Below are 24,208 nucleotides of genomic sequence, written 5' to 3' on the forward strand. Positions count from 1 at the left end.
TACCACATTTTCAGATGGCTCCAAAGAATAAGACCTTACATAGAGACCCAGGCCCTTCTTGGGCCACAGATACAGAGACTAGCCTGGCAGGCAACCCTTTGGGATCTCACATCCTTGTCCTGTAAACCTCTTTCCATCTGCTTGAAGCCCCTTAAAACCAAGCCAGCGTTATTAGAATAGGCATCAACGCCACAAGGCAGAGTTTCTTTCTTCCCATTAGCACCTCAGCACTCCTGGTAGCTTGTAAGGATGCCGGCAGGAAAAGAAGGAAGCTAAACTGGGGGTGGGGTGGGGAGTGGGGGGTGGGATGCTGGGAGAAGTGACCAGCCCAAGGCCTGTCTCTTTCTGGGGTGGGCAAGGATCTGCTCCTAGTGCCTCACTCTTCTTCCAAGGAGCCAGCCTGACATTTCAGGGATACCTGGCTGACTTGGAGAGGCCAGCTTCAAGTCTCCACGCCCCCCCCCCCCCAGCACTGCCTTGATTTCCACAGACCAGCCTCACACACACACACAGTCCAAAGAATTGCACAAACCTGTTCCAGCGAAACCGATTCTGGATAGCTCTCAGCCTCACTGCCACAACACTGCTTGGGACATTCCTGCCTTCTGTCTATGTCCATCCTTATCTCAGGCCTAACTAGAGCCCCTTCCCCGCAGGTGTTCCTCCAACAACCTCGGGAAGAGGCACTATTACTCCCCTGTGACAGAGAGCAGGAACCCCAGGCTCAGAGAGGTTACGTGACTTGGCCACGGTCACACAGCTTGTAAACCGTGGAAAGGGAATTTGAATGGCTTTCCAGGGCTGAGTAAACCAGTGGGAGGCAGGCTTGGCAGAGGGACTTACTGGTAGGAGGGGAGGTGGGGCGGCCACACATGAGTCCCCTCCCTTCCAGAGCCTAGTGCAGGCGGCTCACGGGTCCCCCAATTCCGTGATCCTTGCACCCCCTTCCCAGTCTCCCCAGCTCCCCCACCCCGGCTGTTTGTGAAGTTACCGGTGAGCTCCCGCCCTCCCTCGCCGCCTCCTCCCACAGCCCGACAGGAATAGACTCTCCCTAGCTCCTGCGTAAAGGCTCTGCCAGACCCGCTGCAGGGCGGGGGGCGGGGGGCGGGGGCGGGGGCTATTCCTGGTGCGGCGACTGACGCAGGCAAGGCGCGGCCACCGCAGATCTCCGCCCCCGACTCACCTGCTCCCTGCCTCAGTGATCTGGTCGGAGAAATGGGGGAAGAGTCCATCGCCCCCATCCCCAGTCTCCAGTTGCTGGATGAGGTAGCTGGCAGTGTCCTAGGCTGGGATCTTGTAGTGCCCACCTACCCATCGGTCTCTGAAAGCCCTTACTCCTCCATTGTAGGCAGCATTCCAGCCATAGCTCTTTCTGTCTCCTGAAGAAATTACCCTTCTCAAATTCTCCGCCTTACTTCCCCCATTGGAAGCAATGGGAAAGAGGGCTTGGGAAGGATGATGCCAGATAGAGGAGGCTAACACTGGGTCCCTCCTTAGCCAGAGGTCCTGCTTTCGGACCGGACCTCTCAGCTACAAACAGAACCACAACGTAGGGGCACTCACTCAACACCTGCAGGCCTTTGTTGGTCCACCTCCTAGGCAGTCTTTCACCTGGTTTCCATTGTGTGTCGACAGCAAAAACCTGCCTCCCTCCTGAGACTTAATGCCCTCAGGCAAGACCTACCCCCTGCTGCTCTCTGTCCTTTCACTAGGAGCCTCCCAAGAGCAAGTGGGCACAAAGCAGATTCTGGCCTTGCTAACTAGGCAAGTCCTAACAAAGTAGGAGCCGATGGTTTCAAGGAACCAGCCTTCTGCAGTCTGAATTCTGGCCACAGAGTAAGGGCTGGAGCGGGATTGCCAGGGCAGGTGGGTGAGTGGACCCACACTCTAACATGTATCAGCCAGTCAGTAACGGTTCCAAGCTCCCTTTTCATTCTTCTTCTCATCTCAAGAAGGGCACAGCTGCCAGTTGTGGGGAGCTCACGCCTGGGACCCCAGCACCCAGAAAAATGAGGCAGGAGGGTTGGGGCAAATTCCCGAGACCCTGCCTCAAAAAAAAAAAAAAAAAAAAAAAAAAAAAGAAAAGAAAAGAAAGAAAGAAAGAAAAAAGACAGCAACAGAAGGATGGACCTTGCTGATCCCATCATATAAACAGACACTGAGAGCTTTGATGGACTACTGTGCCGCCCATGACTATTCTGGGGGGGGGGGTAGGAGGTGGCAACTGCCCATGGCTATTCTCGTGGGGGGGGTGTGTGAAGGGGTGGCAAGCTGGGCTTTGAAGCTCCATGAGCTCCAGCTCTATTCTCCTCTCACTCTTGGGGCTGAGGTTTCAGATGGCAGGTCCCTAGCAGGAACAGGGATCCCCTGAGGCACAGACTGGAGAGGGTGGGACACACAAGCCTGCCTCTGTGTCTGCTGGTCCTGCCTGCTTGCATCCCGGCAGCTCATAGGGTTTTACGATGATGGTTATTTCTGAAGGCACTTGAAATTAATGACGGCTCTAAAATGGCTGGGACAGCAGAGTCATTGCTGAGACCTCTAATTAGCAAGAAAAACGAAGCTGCGGAGCTTAGGAGGCAGTGGAAACTAGGTGAGTAGCAGTCGTAGGGGGTGAAAGGGTGGTGCCCACATTCAAAGCCTTTGGAACTGGGTATCAGGTGAACCTCATATTCTGTTTTATGCCACAAGCGATTGGCTCGCTACGTGACCTTGAAAGGGAACTGTCCCCTCTCTGGACCAAAGTTTCCACAGTTATACATCAAGGCCTCAGGTCTCTTCAGCCCTGCCTAGGCAATGGGCACACTGGGATAAAGTTTCCTAGAGGAAAAGCCTAGACTTTTAGAAAGCTGAGGGCTTTGTATTCCTGGGAACTACAGCAGAGGCTCCACCCTACCCCACCTTCTGCAGCCGTTTGTGCCGGTGGTACTGAGTCCATGGCATAATGAAGTCCCCAAGAGTCAGGCTGGAGGGAAGTGGACTGGGACAGTTAATCCATAGGTCAGAGTCCTGTGATGGCGGAACTGCGAGCCAGACGAGGGAGTGGAGACCTGACAGAGCTGGAAGCAAAATCCAAGCTTGGAAGTAGCCCTGTGGCCAGGCTTTGGGCCCCTTCTGGCCACAGGGTACTCTTGAATCCTGTTTACTCAGAGCTAGGGCCATGGTGCCATTGCTGGAAAGGCTCCGGCCTGAGTGATATGCCGCTGTCTGGAAGCAGACCCTCTTGGGGTCATAGTGCTAAGCACTGAGGGGACCTTAGGAGGCTCTCAGAGGCCTCAGCAGAAACCCAGGTAGGGTTGAAAGGCTGCCTGGCCTGGATGTGGCATCCATGGGGGCTGAAAAGAACTCTAAAGCCAGTGAGTGAGTGCCCTGCCCACTCCAGAGTCCCCAAGAAGAGACCCAATGGTGTTCCTAACCTTGTGTTACCCTGGAGTGGGAGGAGCCAGAGAAGTGTTCTCTCCACTGGGGATAAAAAGGTTAATTGGGAGAAAACCATGCAAATTTAAATAGCAATTTGTATAGAAGGACCACTCTGGAGCTCTTTGGGACCCTGGGCTCTGTGCTGGCAGAGCAGTTGCTCCTAAGGACCTGGGCTTGGCAGTCCCCACAGAGCCACGAGGGGGAATTTGAGCTAATGCATGCAAACAGGCAGCACTGTTAGCAAATCCATTCATTAAGCACTCATCCTGAGTTCCGATGGGCTGCAGACTTGTCTATTAACTAAGCTCAGAACCTGTTATTCTCTGAGGTCGAAGGCAGTATAGGAGATTCAGAGGCACCCACGCAGCCTTGGGTTCTAGTTCCGGTACTCTGCCTGTCATGTGACCCTGGGCAAGTCATTTCACTTTCCAAGCTTCAGTTGCCCTGCCCTTAGGCAGACCCAAGATGATTCCCAGTGGCTCCTGCCTTACAGTCTTTCACTGTGTCATCCCAACACCCCCTGAGTGCGCGTGGACCAACTGACTCCCTCTCCCTCCCTCTCTGTTGTCCCAGGGCATCACACATGCCAGACAAGTATTCTAACCACTGAGCAACACCGCCACTCCCTGACTCCCTTCTGATGAGTGGAATACGGCAAAAGGGACAGGATGTCACTTTGGATATAAGATTATATATATATATAAAAGATGCAGCTTCCATCTCGGATGTTCTCTGCCCATGGTTGCTTGTTTATTCTAAGGGAATCAGCTACCATGCCACTAGGAGCTCTAACACGAGGCCCACTTGGAAAGGAACTTACGTCGCTAGTCAGCACCCACAAGGCCTAATAAGATCATGGAGTGAACATGGAAGCAGCTCCTCATGCCCACCCACACCCCCTAGGAGAGCCCCGGGAAGACCACAGCTCTCTCTGAAAACCTCGACTGGAGCCCCCACCCCCACCCCAAAGCAATACATGAGGTCATATTTGTTTTAAGCCATTCCATGTGTGAATGATTTGTTACAAAGAAAAGCCTAACTAGTGCATGCTACAACTGTTAATCATGTGCAACCATTCCTTACTCCCATTATGGCTCTGGGGTGGGGGTGGGGGTGGGATGCAGGCATAGCGCCTCCTGCCAATGGGATAAGGAACTGCACAGCAACTTGGTTGCTTCCTGGTAAAACTGAAAAGGGGCACAGTCTGTTATTCAGAAGCTCCACGCTGGGTACACATCACAGAGAAAGAAGAGAGCCAGTACAGAAAAGTCCCCCACAAGGTTTTTGTAACAGCCAGGGTTGGAAGCACGGGGTGTACCTCTCAATGGCAGGACGATGGACAGAGTGCAGTGTGATCACACAATGGAACGCCAAATGATGATGCGGACAGACAGAAGAGTCACACAAGTCGGCACTGTCAATCCTATAACGCAGTTTGGAGGAACAAAGCAGAGAAGGCCACAGCATCATATCAAGTTCAGAAGCATACCCTATGCCCTGAGCACACATATCTACACACGTAGAAATATACACACAGGAGAATGATCACAGTTCCAGGAGACTGCCACCTCTCAGAAAGGGAAGGAAGTCAGGCCCACCCCACACCTTGTGCTCCGAGTAAGCCCCCATGACGTCTTCATCCCTACCCCCACCCCACCCCCAAGAGCAGCATACTGCTCCTAACTGTTGATTGCTCACTTAGCAACTCATTTGGTCTTTCATGGGGGGGGGGAAGGGGGGGTGGGGGGGATGGGGGGGGAACACACACATCCTATTATTTGTTCTTATGAAAGAGACCGAGGCATGTGGTCCCCAGGGAGATACCCCTGGCCTTTTGAATCCAGTGGACATGTGGGGCTTGGTTTTCACTCTGCTGATAACATGGAAAAGACATGGCCTCCAGCTAGATTTTGGTCCTAAATAGCGTAGGCTGAGATGTGGCAACATCTTAATTTATCAGTCTATGGTTTGTGTAGAGCCTTCAGGAGCCAAGTCTAGTGCCAACCATGAGACTTGTGGGGAGGCCCAAACCAGGAAGGAGTGGACAAAAGAAAGTGGGAATAAGGACATCCCATTCAAGACAGCTCAGTTTGCAGACAAACGTTGAGATTAAGGAATATGACTGAACACTGGTGACATGATAGGCCCTCGTGTAACCCTCAACCACACCCACAGAGGGACTGTTGCCATCCCCATTTAGACAAAGGGGAAAGAGTATCAGAAAGGGTGAGCAACTTCTCCAACAGCACACATGAGATTGACGGGCCATGCTCTCACTCTACCTTGCTCTGCCCTCTTGTGATGGCATGTGGATAGAGGGCCCAGGCTTGGCCGCCCACAGGGTGATCTCACTCTAAGCCAGGAGAGAGTAAGGGACCAAGAGGCAGGTGCTTCAGTGGACTCAGGAGTCACTAGGTACTCAACCACTCATCCATCCTTCCACTCACCTCCTCATTTGTTTACCACTCAACAACCATTTGCCATGGTCTAGCAAACAAAATTCAACCCAATGCGACACGGGCTGTTAGCACACACACAGAGCCAGCACTGGGGGACTAGGACAGCCATCCGGCTAGTTATGTCTGTGCTGAATCAAAGAGTGAGAAGGAGACATTTAAGTGTACAGAAGTGGGAAGGTGCCCCACATGGAAAGCAAGGGAGCCAAGACCCCCACCCTAGGGTGGGGAAGGCTCCTGCTGGCCAAGGAGACTCTAGAGGGTACGAGGCTGGTGAGCTATGCCCACCTCTCTCAGTCTATAGGCAGCTGGGTCCCTGGGCTATGGTAGCCCTGTGGGGTAGGCTGGGCCCTGCTCCAGAGGGATTTAGAGCAGGGGAGTTCAAACCATAACGGCGTGTGTAATTATGTGCAAAACTGAAGGAGGGCTCCTTAATAATTGATGGTGGGAGAGAGTAAATATCGGCAGAGGCACCGGGCTGCATCGCCCCGTCCCGTCTGGCTGGGGCCCAGGGCAGCCGCCGGGCTGCTAATATGCCTATAAATTATTGAACTTATAAAGAAGAAAGCAGGTGTCATGTCGTACCCATAAACAGCTTGTTAGCTACGACTAACGAAGGGGCAGTGGGCCCCTTGGCATGGCATCACCTCCCCTATCCTGATCATAGAGGGAGCCACAGGCAGACACACACACACACACACACACACACACACACACACACACACAGAGAGAGAGAGAGAGAGAGAGAGAGAGAGAGAGAGAGAGAGAGAGAGAGAGAGAGAGAGAGAGAGAAGTCTGCCCCCATCTGGCTTTCCTTTCCACCATCTGACCTCCTGTGGCATCTGGCAGTGCTAGAAGAAGAGAGGAGGTCTAAAGACAGACTCACGGGTAAGAAGAAGCCAAACTGTGGCCAATAGGCAAATGGGGCCATGCACCTGCCTTAGAGGTCGAGGAACACAGGATGGTGGCAGGGTGCACTTCCTAAGGAAACCACTGTTGTCTGTATCACCCTGGCAAGCCACCTGTCCTCTCGGAGTGGAGTGGCTTTCTATTTTAGCTGCCTGGAACAGTCTACTTTGGTAGGCTATGAGGAGGTTCTAGAAACGTACATGCATGACATTCCTGGTGCAAAGCAAGCTTCAGGAATGGGTGCCCCTCCCCATCTACCTCCACTGCTCAGAGCCTCCTAATTAGATCAGACCTAATGAGGCTTTCCCTCTGCCAGGCTGTTTATGCTCCATTAAGGCTGGAGTCCAGGACAGCAGCCGGGGAGGCCCAGTGGAGGTGGGGGAAGGTGCTGGGCTGCCAGCAGCTGGCCCACCCAAGCTCTACTACCTACAGGCATCCCATCCCAAGGAGTAAAGAGGGCAAATGGAGACGAGGCCCTGGAGCTACAGCTGCCAGAATTGGCTCTCAGGAGGCTGATAGGTGCCCATGGCATGCCCAGCTCTGTCACAGAGGCTTCCAAATCCCTACATGGCCACCAGCAAATAGCGTGCGAGCCTAGGCCACCTCTTGGGCTGGCAACCCTTACCCAGTCCTGATACCTCTAAAGGGCATAACCCTTAAGTAGTTTTTTTTTTTTTTTTTTTTTGGAGGGAAGAAGAAAATCCTAAAAGCCTGAGTCCACTAAGTAAGCCTCACCTGGGGGACAGGGTCCTCCTTTGTGTTATCTTCTGTAGACTCAGTCTACCCTCAATATCTGTTTGTTTGTCTTCTGGGTGGGCTAAAGAGCGTTCTCACTCCTGCCTCAATCCCTTCTAGCACAGGCTGGAGTCTATTTGTCAGGAGGCGATGGTGGAGTGTGATGGCTGGGGGGAGCTCCTGGAGTTTGGTCCTTTCTGACAAAGCACTCGGACTGTTCTTCTCTTGCCTGCCTTGTTTGACCTCAGCACTTGCTCTAGCAGGTCACGAGATTTCCGCGAGATAGATGATTCTGAGGATCCTGACCCCTGGAGCAGGGCTAGCACCCCTCACCGGGGACGCTAAGCCACTGTGAGCAGAAGGCCAGTGTGGGCTGCTCTGTGGGTACCTAGTTTGGGGATGTTTTGGAGATATACCTGTGCTGCGTTGTGGATCTGTGTGCCACGTGTCAGGGTGAAATGTGTTGTCTGTCATTTAGACTCAGAGTAGGGCAACCCCAGGCCTTTCTACATCTTTTTCTGTTCTTCAGGGCCCATCAGCCATAGGCAGAAGTTCCTCATCTCCTATGCAGGGTTTTCTCCCTGGGCTGAAGAGAGCACCGAGCCCTTGGCCATCCCTCCCTGCCTTCTCTTCCTAAGCCCCACATCATGTATGAGGGCAGGTGGGTGAGATAGAGTGCCCTGTGCCCTGATTCCAGGGACCCCAGGGGAGACCTAAGCATCTTCTTCCTCTTTCTGTCCCTACCCACTCCACATGTGACATTCCTGTCACTCAATAGTGAACTTAGCATTTCTGAGCAGAAAAGCACCATCCTAAGGTCCATTCATGAGACAATGGAAAATGGGCCCCAGAGCAGGCTTGAGTACAGGGGCAGGCTGCGCCTCAGCCAAGCTTTTTATTTATGTGTTTGTTTGTGGTTTGCTTGAGAGGGGCTTTTCTGTGTAGCCCTGGAACTCACTCTGTAGACCAGGCTACCCTCAGATTCAGAGATGTGCTTGCCTCTGCCTCCCAAATGTTGGGATTAAAGGTGTGAACCCATGCCAGGCTCCTAGCTAGGCCTTTACTGGTCACTTTGGAACTAAGGGAAGACATGGCCATGCTGTAGACGGGCAGTATCCATTTCATTAAGTGAGATAAGGTGACTTGCTCTGGTGAAACCAGGACCCATAGCAAACCCTGACCCTGGCAACTGTCATCCAAGTTCAAGCTTGGACAGAGGGTCCCTGGGTGGGATCCTTTTCTTGAGCGCAGGGTATGGATCAGGTGGCCGCCCGAGATTTCAGACCCTAGGAAGGCTCCCTGTTGTCGCAAATTTAAACATGGGTGTGCATACTGAGACAGTGTGTTCACACCACCTGCTGAGGTGTGAAACCAGCCAGAAATACCTGCACCGTTGAGGTGGCTCAGCAGGCAAGTAGGGGGGAGACAGGCCTGGTATGCCCTCCAGAAGTCCCAGTGACTCAGACTGCATCGCACCCCACCCCCTGCCCCACACATCCAGACACCCTTCCTCCCATGCTCACAGTCTAAGAACAGGCTTGTCGAGGAGCCTCAATCCTTCTACCCAGAGCAGGGCAGGGAGGTTGCCTCACTTGAGGGTGGGAGTGAGGAGGGGGGCGGTGAGGAGGGCTGGAGTAAGGAGCCCTTGCAACCAGGAAGCTGGGGTCAAAAAGGCCCCCAGCATACAATGGGATGGGTAGGATGGGGTGAGGGCTCGCTCATCATTCTCCCAAGAGTCATGCGAGCAGAAGGTAGGCTCCATGGCCACTCATTCCACCAGTGGCCAACTCTTTGCACTTCAATTTGGCGGTGGTATTTTCACAGCGATGAGTTGGAGGCAGAGAGGGTTGTCTGTGTGCGCCTCATAGCTGGAGATAAATGCCAGCTCATGTCTGAAGCACAGCAGGCAGACAAACATATCTGGGGGTTCCGATCCGCGTCCTCCCTTCTCTGTGCCCACTGCTCTCAACCATGTGTACCACCCCCTCTCTCCGCATCTCATGGGTCTCACCGGGCTCCCTGGAGAGATGGCTCCAGACCTACTTTAGAGGGGGTTCAAAGGCTTTTCTTAAGCTACCAGGTAGCTCTTTGGGATGGACAAGTGAGCAGGGGACCTTACTGCTGAACTCCTCTTGTGGTAGACACTGACCATTTTTACTGCGGCAGGGAGTTGAGGAAGCCCAGAGGTATAGTATAACATATCAAAGCCTCTTGCAGATATGCTACTGTCTGAGGCCCAAAGAGGCCCCAGAACAGCCCCAGCTTGAATGTGCAGGTACACAGGGAGACCTCAGTTTCCCCCTCTGCCTGTCGTGCCTGTTTGCCATGGCAAGGTGATGTACAGGACATGTACATGAGCCTGCTGAGGGAGCAAGGGGACCGGAACCCAACTGCAGTCCCTGTCACCTCCCAGCTCTGTCAATAGAGTAGTGAGTGACCAAGGCTCTGACCATCCTGCTTGTGCTCCAGTTCATGAAACATTCATGGACCAAGCATGTGACCCGGAAAGGCGGTCACCCAAACACGAAGATCCCAGCCCCACCCCACAGTGGCATGCAAGGGGACAACCCACCTGGACACATATGTGCACCTAAAGACTAGCACACACCTGGTCTCTGTTTCTGTCCCTCCAAGGAGTCCTTCTTCCCAGTATTCTGCTGTCATGGCAACCAAGAGAGCTAACTGGGGGCAGGGGGTGGGGGGGATGGCAGGGGTGGGGAGGGAGAAAGGGGTCAAGGGACCTAGCTGTGGCTTAGAACAAGCTGGAGGCTTTAGCTCCTCTCTCTTCTTTACGCCACAATTATAGGTCACACCTCTGTGGGCAGCGTGGAATGGACACAGCTGGGCAGAGCTGCTTCCAGGGACAACCAGCTCAGAGGCCACCAGCCCACTGTCCTGGGGGGGGGGGTATGCATGTCACTCCCAGCAAACCCAGACATTTTCCTAGTAAGGTCAGCATAGGAGCAACCCCCTCCACTGAGCTCCAGAGGTTGCTCTGTCCACGGGGAAGGACTAGCGTTTTGTGGTTGAGCAGGGTCAGCAGATGACCAGTTAAGGAGAGGCTCTCTACATGAGGCCAGAGGAGGGCAGACAGGCCCTGTGACCCTGGGGGCACTGCCAGGCCTCTATTCTGTGGCCCTAGGTGCCAGGGCCTGGTTACTGCCAGGGTAGTAACTTGTTTCATACTTTCTATAGCCCCAAGAATCCTGTGCCGGCACCCCTACCACCCAGATGAGAAAACAGGCTCAGGGAGTTCTGGAAGCCACTCAAGGCCATAGAGAAGCGAGTGGCATCAGGGTGCTCATCTCCTGGAGAAGGCAGGGACCCAGCACCCATGTGGCATGGAGCTGGGAGGCCAGTCTCCCCAATGACCATGTAATGGGGAGAGTCCAGAGATGGGCAGGGTAAGGATGGCCAGCTAAAAACACCAACCCCAAGATCCCTATCCAGAGCTTGTCTGTGCCAGACCAGGCCAGATGGCACCAGGATTCAAAGCTCAGGGTACCCAGGTTTGTTTGTGGAAGCATGGGCAAGATCAGAGGTAAGTGCACTTACAGGAGGATCTGACAGGAGGCAGAGGGTGACCAGAGGAGGAGACGCAGTCCTGTAGGGAGGAATCTAAGGGCCTTCCTAGAGGAGCCCATGGAAGGGACAGGACCCAGCCTGCAGACAAGCATGGGCGCCCGAAGTAGTGTAAGGAGCAAGAATAAAGAGGAAGGGGGTGCTGGAGAGACGGCTCAGTGGCTAAGAGTTCTGGCTGTTCTTGCAGAGGACCTGGGTTCAATTCCCAGCACCCACATGGTGACACACGATTGTCTGCAACTCCACTTCCAGGGGATCCAGCACCATCATACGTATCCATATATATATGCAAAACACTGATGTACCATAAAATAAAAATAATTTTTAAAGGGGGGGGTGGTGAAAAAGCTATGTCTGAACAAGACCCATGAAGGGACCACAGTGGTCCTGAGTGGCTCTAGAGGCTGAGCAAGCCTGAATATTCTCCACAGGGTGTCCCTCCCCAACACAGGGCACCTTTCTAACTCCATGCTGAGATGCCACAGGGACCAAGATTCTCCTCCAGTGGGGTAGGATGACTCACAAATATAATGACAATTCTACTAGTGACATGTGTCTTTTTCCACCAGGGTTGTCTTTGAACCCAGGTTTCACAGGGAAGGCACACTGGTAGCTGGTGGATCCCAGCAGCTTCTGGGTAAATGGCAGTCTTGCTGAATGCTGTTCCAGGTAGCCCAGGAAAGGCCCTGGCAAAACCTTGTACTCCATGCTGCCCCGCCCCATGCCCTTCGCTTTTTTCTTCCTTCCCCCACCCCACTTTCCTGTGTCTCTATCATTGTTCCTGTATTTTCAGCCCTCAGCACTTTTCCTGAAAGAGAACAGCTGGGCTGCTGGAGTCACAGAGGAAATATTTTTTTTGACTACTTTGCAGATTCCCCTCCTCTATGAAAACTGACGCCACCATTGCAGATAGATTGACAGACAGACGGGAAGATAACCGTCTCCTTGCCTCCTTCTCCTGGGGTTCTGTTTTAGGGAAGGAATGGTTGCAGAGGTGGGGAGGGGCTTGGTCCCTCACAGCACCCTCAATCCCATTTTACAGATGAGGAGGCTGAGCCCCAAGATCACCTAGACACAGCATCCACTGAGTTTACATTCACACAAAAGCCAGCGTTTAAGGAGAGCTTACTGTATGCCAGGCATGGTGGCTAAGGTGAACATGCAATGGTTCTGAGTCACACACATTGTTGGTGACATTTGGCAGAGAGGAAAACAAGGCTCAAATGTGCACATGGTATTCTGAAAGATGTCCCTCCCTCCCTCCCTAAGCAGGGCTTGACCCAACAGTTTTCCTTTTTTTTTTTTTTTTTTTTTTTTTTTTTTTTTGAGACAGGGTTTCTCTGTGTAGCCTTGGCTGTCCTGGACTCATTTTGTAGACCAGGCTGACCTCAAACTCACAGCTATCCGCCTGCCTTTGCCTCCCGAGTGCTGGGAGTGTGCCTTCACCATGCCTGGCTCAGTTTTCCATTCTTACAATGGGACTGGGCCACATTCCCACACCAAGTGATTGACTAACTGACCCAATCCTGACTCCTGTGGCAAGAGGTTGAACATGCACAGGAAGGCAAGCCTGTCTCAGCCTCCGGTCGTTCTGTGACCTTACTGTGAAAAGAGGAGCCAGGGTACATGAAGTCTCAGGGGACAAGTAAAGTTGGGTTGTGCCATGACTTCCATATTAGCCAGCCTATGCCCCTTCTTGAGGATCCTCCTCCTCACCTAACTCTGCAGGACTGGAGATGGAAGGCAGAGCCCCACTCCCCTGGACTCGTAGAGTGCCTCCAACTCCCCTGCCAAACAGAGGATCAAAAAAGAGACCAGACCTAGGACTTAGGTTGCTACTAATGTCCCCCAAATTCTGCACAGCTTCTGGATCCCCACAAGGCTGCAGGCTCTCACCTCTGCACCCACTATTGTAGGTCCTTGTGTTTGTGTTATGTATGTGTATGTGGTCAGCCTCAGGTGTTGTTTCTTAGGTATGGTCTATTTTGTATTTTGAGACAGGGTTTCTCATTGGTCCCCGAGTGGACCAATGGGTTGGTCAGTGAGCCCCAGGGAACTTCCTGGCTCTGTCTCTCTTGCTTTGGGACTGCTTAAATTGTGGGTTCTAGTGATGGGCCTCAGGTTCTTGCAAGCGCTTTACTGACAGGGGTATCTCACCAGCCCTGTTATAGACCCTGATCTGGGCAACCGGAGTCCAAAGTGAGAGTGTGGCTCAATGACAGAGAACTTGCCTAGCATGAGCAAGGTTCTGAGTTCAATCCCCTGCATTGGAAGAAAAACAAAAACCATACACGCACGCACGCACGCACGCACGCACATCAGGAAAGTGCCTCCAAGATACATCTGAGGAATTTCCCTCCCTTGCAGCAGACATGAAAGCTACAAGGACAGAAGTGTGAATTTTCTGAAGACTCAGAATTCTCCTTGGAAGCCCAGTGGGAATGCTCTTGGCCAACACATGGCCTGTGGAATTGCTCAGGAATCTAAAACAAACAGGCTGTGTGGCGACGTCTATTGCAGCATCCGTGCTGTTCTTGGTGTGACCGAGGAGTCTGTTGAGGACATGTGGGGAGGACAGGCTTGAGGAGAACAAAATCGGTGGCACAGCCAAGGAGGAATAATTGAAGGGCGTGGCATGGGATGGGTACAGAGGAAGCTGGGCACAGAAAGTCACTAGGTGCTTGGTCAGCTGATGCCAAGAGCATGGGTCGGGAAGGCTCCAGCGGAGAGACCAGAAACCAAGGGTGGTAAGGGCTTCGTGGGGTCAACTGGGTGTAACAGATCCCAACACTGCTCATGGTGGGGCAAGGGCCACACCCTTGGTGGGGCAAAAGAGAGGTACTCACTTCCCACTCTGCCATGGCTCATGCAGGAAGTGATGGGAGAACAGAATGGGGAGAGAATAGAAGGCTTGGTTCCAGCCCTGTTCGGCCACCAGATGACCATGTCTTCTCATAGGAAACTACAGAGGTGAGGGTACCCATATGGAACTACATTATACCAGGCGGGGGAGTCATGTGCAGGTGAAGAGAAGGGGCCATGCCTTCCCTGTAGCTCTGCTGTCGAAGCACCAGGAGGCCAATTTGCCGTCTCCAGTGTGGTGTGTAAACAGGTGCACAGCGTGTGCACCTGTGTGTGTATGTGTGCGTTTAAGATCAAACGCTCTTGGTGACTATGCCATGGAGCCTAAAAGTGAGGGGGGATTTCAAGATAATCTTAAGAGCAAAAAGAAAAAAAAAATTATTACGTGTCAAAAGGAATAGGGAGGCTTAAATGGCTCCCAGGTGGGACACAGAATAAAAGAGTCCTTGCTGTTATTTTTTGATTGTCTCCACGCTGGGAAGACTGGCAGAGGGTCTCCATGGCAACTCTGGGCATCCAGCAGGGGCCAACCTGGACCCTGCAGGTTTGGTCTGGGCTCAGCAGTGAGTCAGCCCATTGGAGTCCAGAGACCAGGTCTGGATCCAACCCTGGCAGAACCCTTGTCCTGAATTTCAGTTTCCTCCTGTTCTGGAAGTCACTTGAAGGGTGAGAAAAGGACAGGCAGGAGTTGTCTAATGGAGAGGCCAGGTCAAAGATGTGGTAGCCTCAGGATGGGGACAGTGTAAAGGCAGTCTGAAGGGTGGTCACAGGAGAGGACAGAGGCCTTGTGTGGACAACACAGGATAGGATGAGGATGGGAGAGGGGAAGGGAGGAAAGAGTTAGGCTGGCATGTACAGGCTTGATTCTGGCGGCTGTCCTCAGCCATCCCTGAGCCTCTGCTGAGACAGTGTTTTCAGGGCTGCATCCAGAGTGCATTTAGCCTCCCTGGTGGCTTTCACAGATCAGGATCAGACAGAGGGATGCACAGAGAAAGAAAGCCTGGGAAAACAGCTATGGTAGGCCCACCCACGCATGCGTGCTCATACACAGAAGCAAGGTTGGGTTTTTCTGGTTTTGTTTTTTCCTGCTGGTATGTACATGTACATATGGAGGCCTAAGGTTGATGTCAAAGGTTTTCCTTGATGCCTATCTGTCCTATTTATTGGGACAGAGTCTTTCCGTTGAATCCAGAGGTTGCCCATTTGTCTAGCTAGCCATCTTGCTCTGGGGCTTCTGATCCTGGGCAGGGCTTGTGGCCTTCTCGTGGGTTCTGAAGACCTGGACTCTCCCCGTTACACTTGCATGGCGAGAACTTCATCCATATGCTACCTTCCCACCCCCACACAGGCCACGTGTAGGGACCAAACTGGGGGACGAATGAGCTCTTTGTTTATAGAACTGTAACTGTAAGTTCTGCCTCTGGCACCCCTGCATCCCAGGGCGTGACGCTCAATCAGTCTGCTCCGGGTAAGTGAGTGAATGACAAGGACTGAATGAACCGCGCTCAGAAAGCTGCACGGGAACCCAGGAGGCAGTTAACACCTTCCCTCCGCTAATTTGCAGGCTGGTATTGAAAGAGCTAAACAAGCTAATGAAACCCAACTGATCTAAAAATGGCAGGTGCTAGTGTTGCTGGGAGGCTAAAGGAGCCTGAGTGTGTTGCACAGCCTGGGCCGTACCCAGAACTATGGACAAGCCAGATCTAGACAACATGGCCCTGACTCCTTCTGAAGGTCAAATAGCAAAACCTCAAATATGGATGAAGCTGTGGTTGGCACTGGGGCCATCTTGACCCAGGGTTTCTTTCAGTCTTGGGTTGGCACTAACAAGCCAGGGCCCTGATGCATGTGTCATCTCTCACTCAAAGTTCTGGAAATCACACTATGTGCAAACCAGCTTCCAATGGTAAGCAAGCACGCACAAGCTGCTGGGTGCTCAGTCATCAGAATTCCCCCAAGTGACAGACACTAGAACCAGTCTGGCCAGTGTCGGGCTGACCCCTTTACCTGATGGACTGGCTTCTTCTATCCAGTCTGTGTCCAGGGAAAGAGGCTTGGTGTTTTTAGATCTTGACGTCGTTATCGCTATTGTTGTTGTTGTTGTTGTCAATGTCAAATCTCTGGATTGGTCCTCAGGGATTCTGGGATGAGGTTGAGTGACAGAGGCCTCAGGATGCTTCTTAAATTCTGAAGAAGTCAGGGAAATCCAGAGTGGAAAATCCAGAATCCATGTCTCCTTCATGCCAGATCCCAGAGGGAAGCTCATGTGACTCCTGAAAGGCAGGCACAAGTAGACCAAGGAGTTAACCAGCATGAGGGCAGGCTGTGACTCACTGACTTCAGGCAAAGCTTTTGCCTTCTCTGAATTAAGCACTGAATTATGAGGACAGAATCATCCTTCACAGGGCCACTGTGGGGATCAAACAGGAAGGCAGACACAAAGTGCTTCATCAACGAAAAGTGCCAGAAGGGGTTGGTACTATTCCTGCTGCTGATGGGGGGACTCATTAGGTAGAAGGGGTCTCGCTCCAGAGTCCCCGGAGACACAGAAGCATCTCCGGGCTCCCAGAACTGCGCCGCAAGACAGTGGCTGACAGGTATTCTGTCTTCTCAAACAAACCCACCATCTCTTGCCTGTGGCTATAGCTGGAGAAGGCATGCGGGGTGTGTGTGTGTGTGTGTGTGTGTGTGTGTGTGTGTGTGTGTGTGTGTGTAACAAGTAAATCATTTCCCCCATGTCAATATATCCTCTGGGTGATGTCTGTCACTCACCTGCCACAGATGCTAAGCCTTCTGTTCTTCCATGACTGAGCTCCTGCAGGGCAGAGTGGTGTCTAGCACATAGGGCCTGACTAGTAGGGAAAGGTCAAAGGTAGGGAAGATGGTAAGGCCCTCATTTTCACTACAATCTCCTCAGTTTGAGGAGAAGTGTCTTCAGAGCACTAAGGTCAGAGGTGGGGATGCACACTGGGAGAGACTGAAACCCAAAGAGAAGGCATTGCCCAAAGTCACGGCCCTATGGCTGTGGACTCAGATCTAGTCAGACCCCTCCCCACTGTCCTCTACACACCAGGACTTACTCCCTGATCTTAAACTCTAGGGCACACCTATACCAGGGAGAGTAGCATCTTTCTTTGAATCAAGAGGCAGGTCCCCACCCAAGTGGGATACCCAGAGCGCCCCCCCCCAAGGCCCTCATGGTGTTGAATGGAACATTTGTTGAATGGAATCGAATTTACTGTTCGATTGCAGGAGATGTAATTTGATCTGTGTCTTATGAAGTCCTTAATAGAGTTAAGGTATTACCAGGATCAGCTGCTTTTTTCATTTGTTCAAAGAGGTTCTGGGCTGGAAAAGGGACTCAGCAGAGTGAGGCACCTGTCTGTTCTTCCTGCCCCCAGCTGCCATCAGGCCATACCCTGGGGAAGTTGCCATCTGTTTCCGTTCCAAAGCTAAAGGCCCTTTATCTCTGCAGTAGGGATTGTCACTGCTGGTAATTTGTCTGAGGGACATGGCCAGGAAAGGGAAGGGAGGTGGGTCCCCTTAGAATTGGGGGCCCAGGGGAGAGGAGTTCACATTTATCAGGTACACTCTGTGTGTTCCCTTTCATTCGCTCAGTGCTCACAGCACCCCTGTGTGGCAGGTGCCTGAAGCCATCATGAAGGGATGTTTACCAATTCTCCAGGTGATTTGGTTTTTCTTTAAGCACGTGGCTAAGGGTTGTACTTTCTTGTCCCCTTCAGAGTTAACATGTGGCTCATGGCACGCTTTGAACAATGAGAGTTTAGTGGAAGTTACATGACTCACAAGAGAAACTGGCCGTGCTTCTTCCTGCTGCCATGGCAACTGTGGATGTACATGTTAAAATGGTGGACAGCCGTCAGCCTGGGGTCTTGAGTGACAACGAGAAGCAGCTAGTCCGTATAACAGGCTCAGAAATGAGCGCGTGCTGTTTGAACTCTCAGGAGTTTAGTCATCCAGTTCTACAGCTACAGTGCCACTATGGTCCCTCTTTTCCAGGTGAAGAAATGGAGGCTAAGAAAAGTTCAGCAACATGCTCTGGGAGCCAGAGGGGGTAATTGGTAAAGGCAGGGCTTAGTTCCAATCTATATGATGCCACGACAGCGTCCTTTCCAAGCTGGGCTCTAGTGGCTACCTCAGGCTGGCCAGATGTGGTCAGACAGTGTTCCTAGGCAGTGAGGATGTGGTCTGAACTTACTCTCTGTATACCCTCATCTTCTATCCTTTGCTAACTACAGTGTCCTGCAGCCTTCACGATGGTCGGCTAGAGATGCCAGATGGTGAAGCCTGGAGGTCAGAGGTCAGAGGTTGGACACCGTGAAAGTGCTGCTTCCTCTGGTAGGGTGACCTTGATAAATTGCGAGTCTTTTCTGAGCCTCAGCCTTTTTAGGTCTTAAATACTGCCATTCCCTCTGGTCATCTCAGGAACTAAGTGAGATTTTTTGGCCCACAGTAGGACTCCACACCCAGGCTCTGCTGTTACTGGAGGCAGGACCAGGGGCCGTGCTGGCTCACTGCCCCACCTCTATACCCCACAGCTTCATGGGAAGAAAGCCATATGTTCATCCTTTGGAGCCCCTAGGAACCCTTTCATCTTATGGGCCCCCTCCCCTGGCCCCTGGAAGAGATAGGACAGCAGTGTGGCATGACCTGCCTCATGCCTGGGGGAGTGGGATGGGTCAGATGTGGCTCTCTCCTCTACCTCAAACTTCCTACTTGCTGGCCACCTCACTCTGGCCACTCTTGCCAGAGCAGTTCCTCTCCAGGGATTAGTCACACCAGGTCCAATACCACACTCCTGCCCAGGTGGGGACTCCTTTCAGGATTGGGGCCATATCTCTAATTCACCTGTTGCTGGAGCCATGTCCTGAACTCTTATATGAAAGCACTGCCACAGAATGAGCTGCTTGGGCCTCTCCCAGGTACACGGGAGGCCCCCAGGTTGGTGCTATTAGCCCATTGCAGGGACTAGAGTTTTAACAGTGGGGCCTGCATGTTCTATTTTTAGATGTCCCCTGTGTCACTTTCCACAGCCCTGAACAACTGAGGACAGAAATAAGAGAGTACGGACCTCAGAAAGGGCCCAGAGAATCGACAAAGACATCAGACATGGGGCAAGGCCACGTGACTTAAGGAAAAAAAATCTGCTCAAGGCCAGAATTAGTGATCGGAAGGTATCCTAGACCCTGCTTCGGCCCTGGGCTGGGCCTTGGAGAAGAGTGGCCCCTGATCTACCCTCAACATCCCCAGACAGCCAGTTGCTCCCTCGGAACTGTCAGTCTGACTCTGCCACCCTTCCTCCTCACCTTCTCCCACCCCCTTCCCCTGCCCTTTTTTCCCCTTCCTAAAAACACAGAGAAATGGGATTCAGAAGCCTACACTGCCTGCAGAACATGGTTCAGCCTCCCAAAAGAGGAAATGCCACTGTGCAGGTTCTCATGGTAACTCCAGCTCCGCCCCCTGCAGCCGCCCAGCGCCCATATGGTGAGATTCTCTCTAGCAGGAGAACAGGGTGCATTGATTCAGCCGGCCTGCCCCCTCCCCCTGGGGTCTGGCTGGGGCTGCTATGGGGGACATGTTGAATTCCTCAGCTGCCCTTTGGCAGCCCTACCATGCAGGGCTCAGCATGATACTCAGGGGCTGCCTCATCACCAAGTAGAGCTCTCTGTGGGCAGCAATGAGCCGGTGCTCCCCTGACCCCAATATAAACCCTGGGCTTGGGAGTTCCCCCATGAGGTATGGAAGGGCATGGGGAACAGAGGTGGGGCCAGACTGTTTTTCTTGTCTCTGGCAATGGTGCCATAATCACCTAGCCCTCCCCACCTACAATGGTGAAGGTGCTAGAGCCCTGACCTTAGGGCCATGGAATGAAGAAGCAGCCCAGACCTTAGCTGAGCTGCCCTAGGGTACCACCCCTCCCTAGGGCATCACTCCCTCCCCAGCTGCAAACCTCCCCTGCCCACCGGGTCAGTGCCTGCCAGCCTGCCTTGTAGACAACCCTGCTTTTCCAGGCCAGCTGGCATTTCTGTGACTAATGTGGTGGAAAGCTAGTGCCAGGGTTGGGGGACTGCAGGGCTGGTGGCTAAGGAGCAGTTTTCTAGGGCTTGGCGCCCATCCTTCATCCTTTGCTGGGGCCCTTTGGTACCCGAGAAGCAGGGCAGCAGAAGCACTAGGGTCCCCGGCTCCTCCCACTTCCTCCTCACTTGACCCCAAAGTGTCCCAGAGCTACTTAATGTCTACCTGGTCAGACATCAGGTAGCTCTGGGACATCTTCTTTCTTGGGTGGGCGTGGCAGAACGGGTAGGCCAGTGTGGAGGAGAAGGAGTGAAAACTGATCTGTCTGCTCCCCTTGCTCCTTCTTCTGGAGGCGCTGGACCCCAACCTTTCTGTGTGAGCTCTTCTTGTGTATCTCTTGTTTCTAGCCCATCTAGAGGATATTTTTATACACGTCAGAGCCAGAGAACCCCAAAGGCGGTGGGCCAGAGCCCACAGGAACACACAAATGGGGCCACAGCGTGTAGAAACTGCACAAGGTTAGTCACACAGCAGAGCTGCAAAGCAAAAGCCATTTGTCTGGTCCCTGCCGAGGAGGCCCTTCTCAGAGTCCCAAGCCGCTGCCTCCAATTATGTCTCCTCTCGACTGAAAGAAGGATGGGTGGTTGGTGGGGGCAGGGCTCAGGGACTGTGGAACAGATGGGCTTCGAGGCTCTGTGCAGGGGTGCGGAGGGGGGAGGATGCGCTGAGGGAGGGGGAGGAGCTCTGGAGAACCTGGAACTCTTACAAAGTTGCGAGTTAAAACATTCTTCACACTCCCGCCTCCTTTACTGTTCTGATGAACCAAGACGTGACAAAAATGTGTCAGATTTTTTTTTTTTTAAACCACACACATACACAAATGCCAGGCCTGTATCTGCCGCCCGCCCAAGCTTGGCCCATCTGCTTCCTGGGGGTGGAAGGGAAGGGGCCTTAGCAAGTTGCACCTCACTCTGGACGCCTCAGTCTTGGCCAGGTAAATGGCCTAGGCCATGGTGGGAAGCCTTCAAGGGAAGGCCCTACCTGAGCCTACTGGCCGTGCCTCACCCTGGAGGCCAGTACATGCCCTCTTCACTCTAAGCTGGGTGTAGCCTCCCTCTCACCCCCTGCAGCTGGAGCCCAGGAGTCTGAGAGCTCTCCCTCAATGTACAGATGGGAAACTGAGGTCCAAAGAGTCAGTTCACTCATCAAACACCAGCTTAGCATGAATTTGCTCTTCGTCTCAGGCTCATCAGGGAAAGGAGATTCAGGCATTGCTCCCTGGCAGGGCAAGGCCAGAGTGTTATGCCTACTCAGCTGCGCATGAAAGTATGATAGGCTGGGGCTTTCTGAGGAGGAAAACAGCTGGGGCTGGCAGTGGGGCCTGGAGAGACACTCAGCTGGGCCTCACTCTGCTGCGAAGGGTAGTTGGCTTCCGCACAAAGTTCAGTACCCTGGGACATGGGTCACTTTGATAGCTACTCTAGGTTGGGTTGAGGAAGGTCATGTGGTCATGAGATCAAATGTGACTCCAGGGCCCAGAGGCAGCTGAGAGAACAACAGGTGCAAAGGCCGCAAATGCAGAGGACGGAAAGAAATTCCTCAAGGCTGGAGGCTTGAGTGTGGGGTAGGGCAGGGACTAGACAGGTCCCAGAGGGGACTGTTAAGAGTGCCGGGCACTGCCAGAGAACATAAGTATGTGCTTGCTGTGATCAGATATGCAGAGAAGTGTCACTTCTCAGAGCAGTTCACTCTAGAATGCAGCTCAACCCAGGCCCCATGCCAAGGAGGCTCTTTCTTAAGAGTCTGGTTCAAATGCCTTAACGCCACCTTTTCTGGGAAAGGTACTTGAGCTTGCTGAGACAGGCAGGCACGGTAGGCCCAACATGGAACTTTCCCACCCTAGGACCCCCAAGCAGGGTTCCTCAGGAAACCTTATTGGAGCAGCCACTCTGTCAATCCGCCTTGTCACTCCGATATCAAAGCCATATGACCAGACACCATCCTAGGTGCAGACACAGGGGTTCAGAAAGGACAAGGAGTTTGTCTTACAGCACACAGCAGTTGACAGGTTGGGGGTCAGTTCAGAGTGGTGCCATCTCGGTCTGAGTTGAGATGCTCTAGGGTCCTGCTGCAGAGCAATGGGTAAGTTACATGGGGTATGTTGTTGTAGTGGTGGGTGCTGGGCAAATGGGAAAAGCTGGCCATGGCTGGGAGATTTCTAATGAAAGTCTCCTGGATCAGTTACTGTAGAGCCAGACAGCCTGACCTTGAAAGCCTAAGGCTGGGAAAGGCTGTAGGCAGCCTAGCAGCGGATACCCAGCTTCCTCCGGGGGACTACTGGGAGATGGAGGCAGCTTAGTCAGTGGAGGGTGAAAGAGGCCTGGCAGCCACCACCCCCACCCCCACTAGGGGTGTTCAGGAGCAAGCTCTTTTCTGAGGAGCAAGAATGACATGGTTACATCTCTCAGACCTCAGCCTTCCCATTGCAACATGGGATCTCTGTGTCAGCTCCACTTGAGGCTTAGAGACAAGCTTTGGAGGAGGCTAACAGAGCAGGGTCCCATGACCCCAGGGCCCAGGAAGAGGTGCCTCTGATTCCTCAGTGGGCCTGTGTGATGACTGCAACACCCAGGTCTCCTCCAAAGACCATGAGGTCCTGGGATGGAGGACAGTGAGCCCCAAGCAGCCCTTGCCCTCCGAGGGACCCATGCAACTGCTTGCTGTGGCTGGAAGTGCTCACAGCTGGGAATGGAAAGAAAGGAGGGAGAAGCTGAACTCTCTCCTCACTCCCCCATCCCTCAACATTCTCCCTTCCTACTCATTAGAAATCCATCTGCGTTAATGGATTAATTAAACGATTTAATATATGCACAGTGTTAGAACAGCGCTCGACACAGTAAAAACTGAGCACTAGTAGTCAACGATACTACTGTGGTGACACTCCTTCATATACTACTGTCATAGGCTGGAAAAGCTCTAGCAGTCATATACTACTTAGTATAAATTAGTTAAAAAAAAAAAAAAAACAACAACAGCTTGTTTTCCAGGTCGCCTTAATCTGAGGCCAGCCAATTTTGAGCTAAGAGTCATTTTGGATTTTGTTGAGTGGAAGGCAAACTAAGCAAGGCCTCTGAGTATCCATCTGGTCTAGGGTGACATCTCTAGACTAGGTGGAGGGGAGTGAGTGGCCTTCAGGGACTAGGGTGTGCCCTCAGTCCTCCAGGAGAAGGGTTTGGGGGCAGGCATGCACAAATGTAGGAAGGTCCAAAGCAGCATGTAGAGCCTCCTCGGGTGATGGTCCCCCATCCACTGTGGAGGAGCCACACCCACTTTGGATCTCAGAGTTTTCCATGAAATGGGGGATAATAGTGGCTACCATGCCATCTGAGGTTCCCGATATGATCCAGTTTCATCCCTGTCCAGCCCAGGGTGCCTCCTCCTAAGTGGTGGTGAATGAGGGGCCAGCCTACCTCTCCGTGGTCTGTAACCAACACTTCCAGCCTTGCAGAGCTGTACTCTCTGCTCCAGACTGTAAGACCATTTTGAAGCCAACAAATCCACTCCTGGGTGCACACATGTGTCCTCATTCTTCCGTAAGCGCACACGTATGTCACACGCGCGCACACACACACACACACACACACACACACACACACACACACACACCCTATGCTGGGAGAGTGCAGATGCCACACAGGGCTCTGGGTATAGACAAACCAAGGCAGGAAAGCCACCATGCCACCACACTTGGAAAGTGACGCCTAGCTTCTGAAGAAAGCTCAAGGGTGCTTCTGGGAGTCATCTCAAGACCCGGAAGACATTTTGAAGCTCTGCCTCACCTCCGTAAACATCAAACCTAGGCTGAAGCATTCCTCAGTGGCATCTGGGAGAGCCCCTTTTCCCCTTACAGCCAGCTTTAACCAAAAGGACTATCCTGTCATTCAACTGGCACAGGTAACACCCCTGACCATGCCCTGGCAGAAGGAATGAGAGATTGGCTGGGTCCCCTGAGGACTGTGCCAGGGGAGGCTTCCAGCTGAGAACCCCCTGAATGCAGTCTCCCCGCTAAGAGAGGCTGTACTAGCCCAAAAGCCCATTACTCTCTCCCTTGCACACAGCCTCTTCTAGCTGAGCCAAGTCCCTCTCGCTCCAAGCTCCCTTCTGAAACAGCAATGGCTTCTTTGGCCTCCTCTCCACTTCCTCCTAGG

The 24,208-nt window shown here is 52.8% G+C and overlaps 1 protein-coding gene across 2 annotated transcripts in view; it reads right to left on the minus strand.

Annotated features, from left to right (window-relative positions):
• Lingo1 (leucine rich repeat and Ig domain containing 1) overlaps positions 1 to 16,234 on the minus strand; it is a 34,988-nt gene extending 18,754 nt beyond the window's left edge. Inside the window, exon 1 of one of the 2 annotated variants that reach the window (XM_051156509.1) lies at positions 15,972 to 16,234. Coding sequence is in view for 1 of the 2 variants with exons in the window: in XM_051156507.1 (XP_051012464.1) it covers positions 533 to 619 (87 nt within the window). In the remaining variant the exon portion in view is untranslated. Of the gene's footprint in view, positions 1 to 532; positions 753 to 15,971 lie in introns of those variants that run through there. The other variant, XM_051156507.1, reaches the window with a different exon arrangement.
• Positions 16,235 to 24,208: the final 7,974 nt, after the last annotated feature.

The sequence above is a fragment of the Acomys russatus genome, chromosome 14 (assembly GCF_903995435.1).
Source record: "Acomys russatus chromosome 14, mAcoRus1.1, whole genome shotgun sequence".
In the NCBI taxonomy this organism is placed as follows: domain Eukaryota; kingdom Metazoa; phylum Chordata; class Mammalia; order Rodentia; family Muridae; genus Acomys; species Acomys russatus.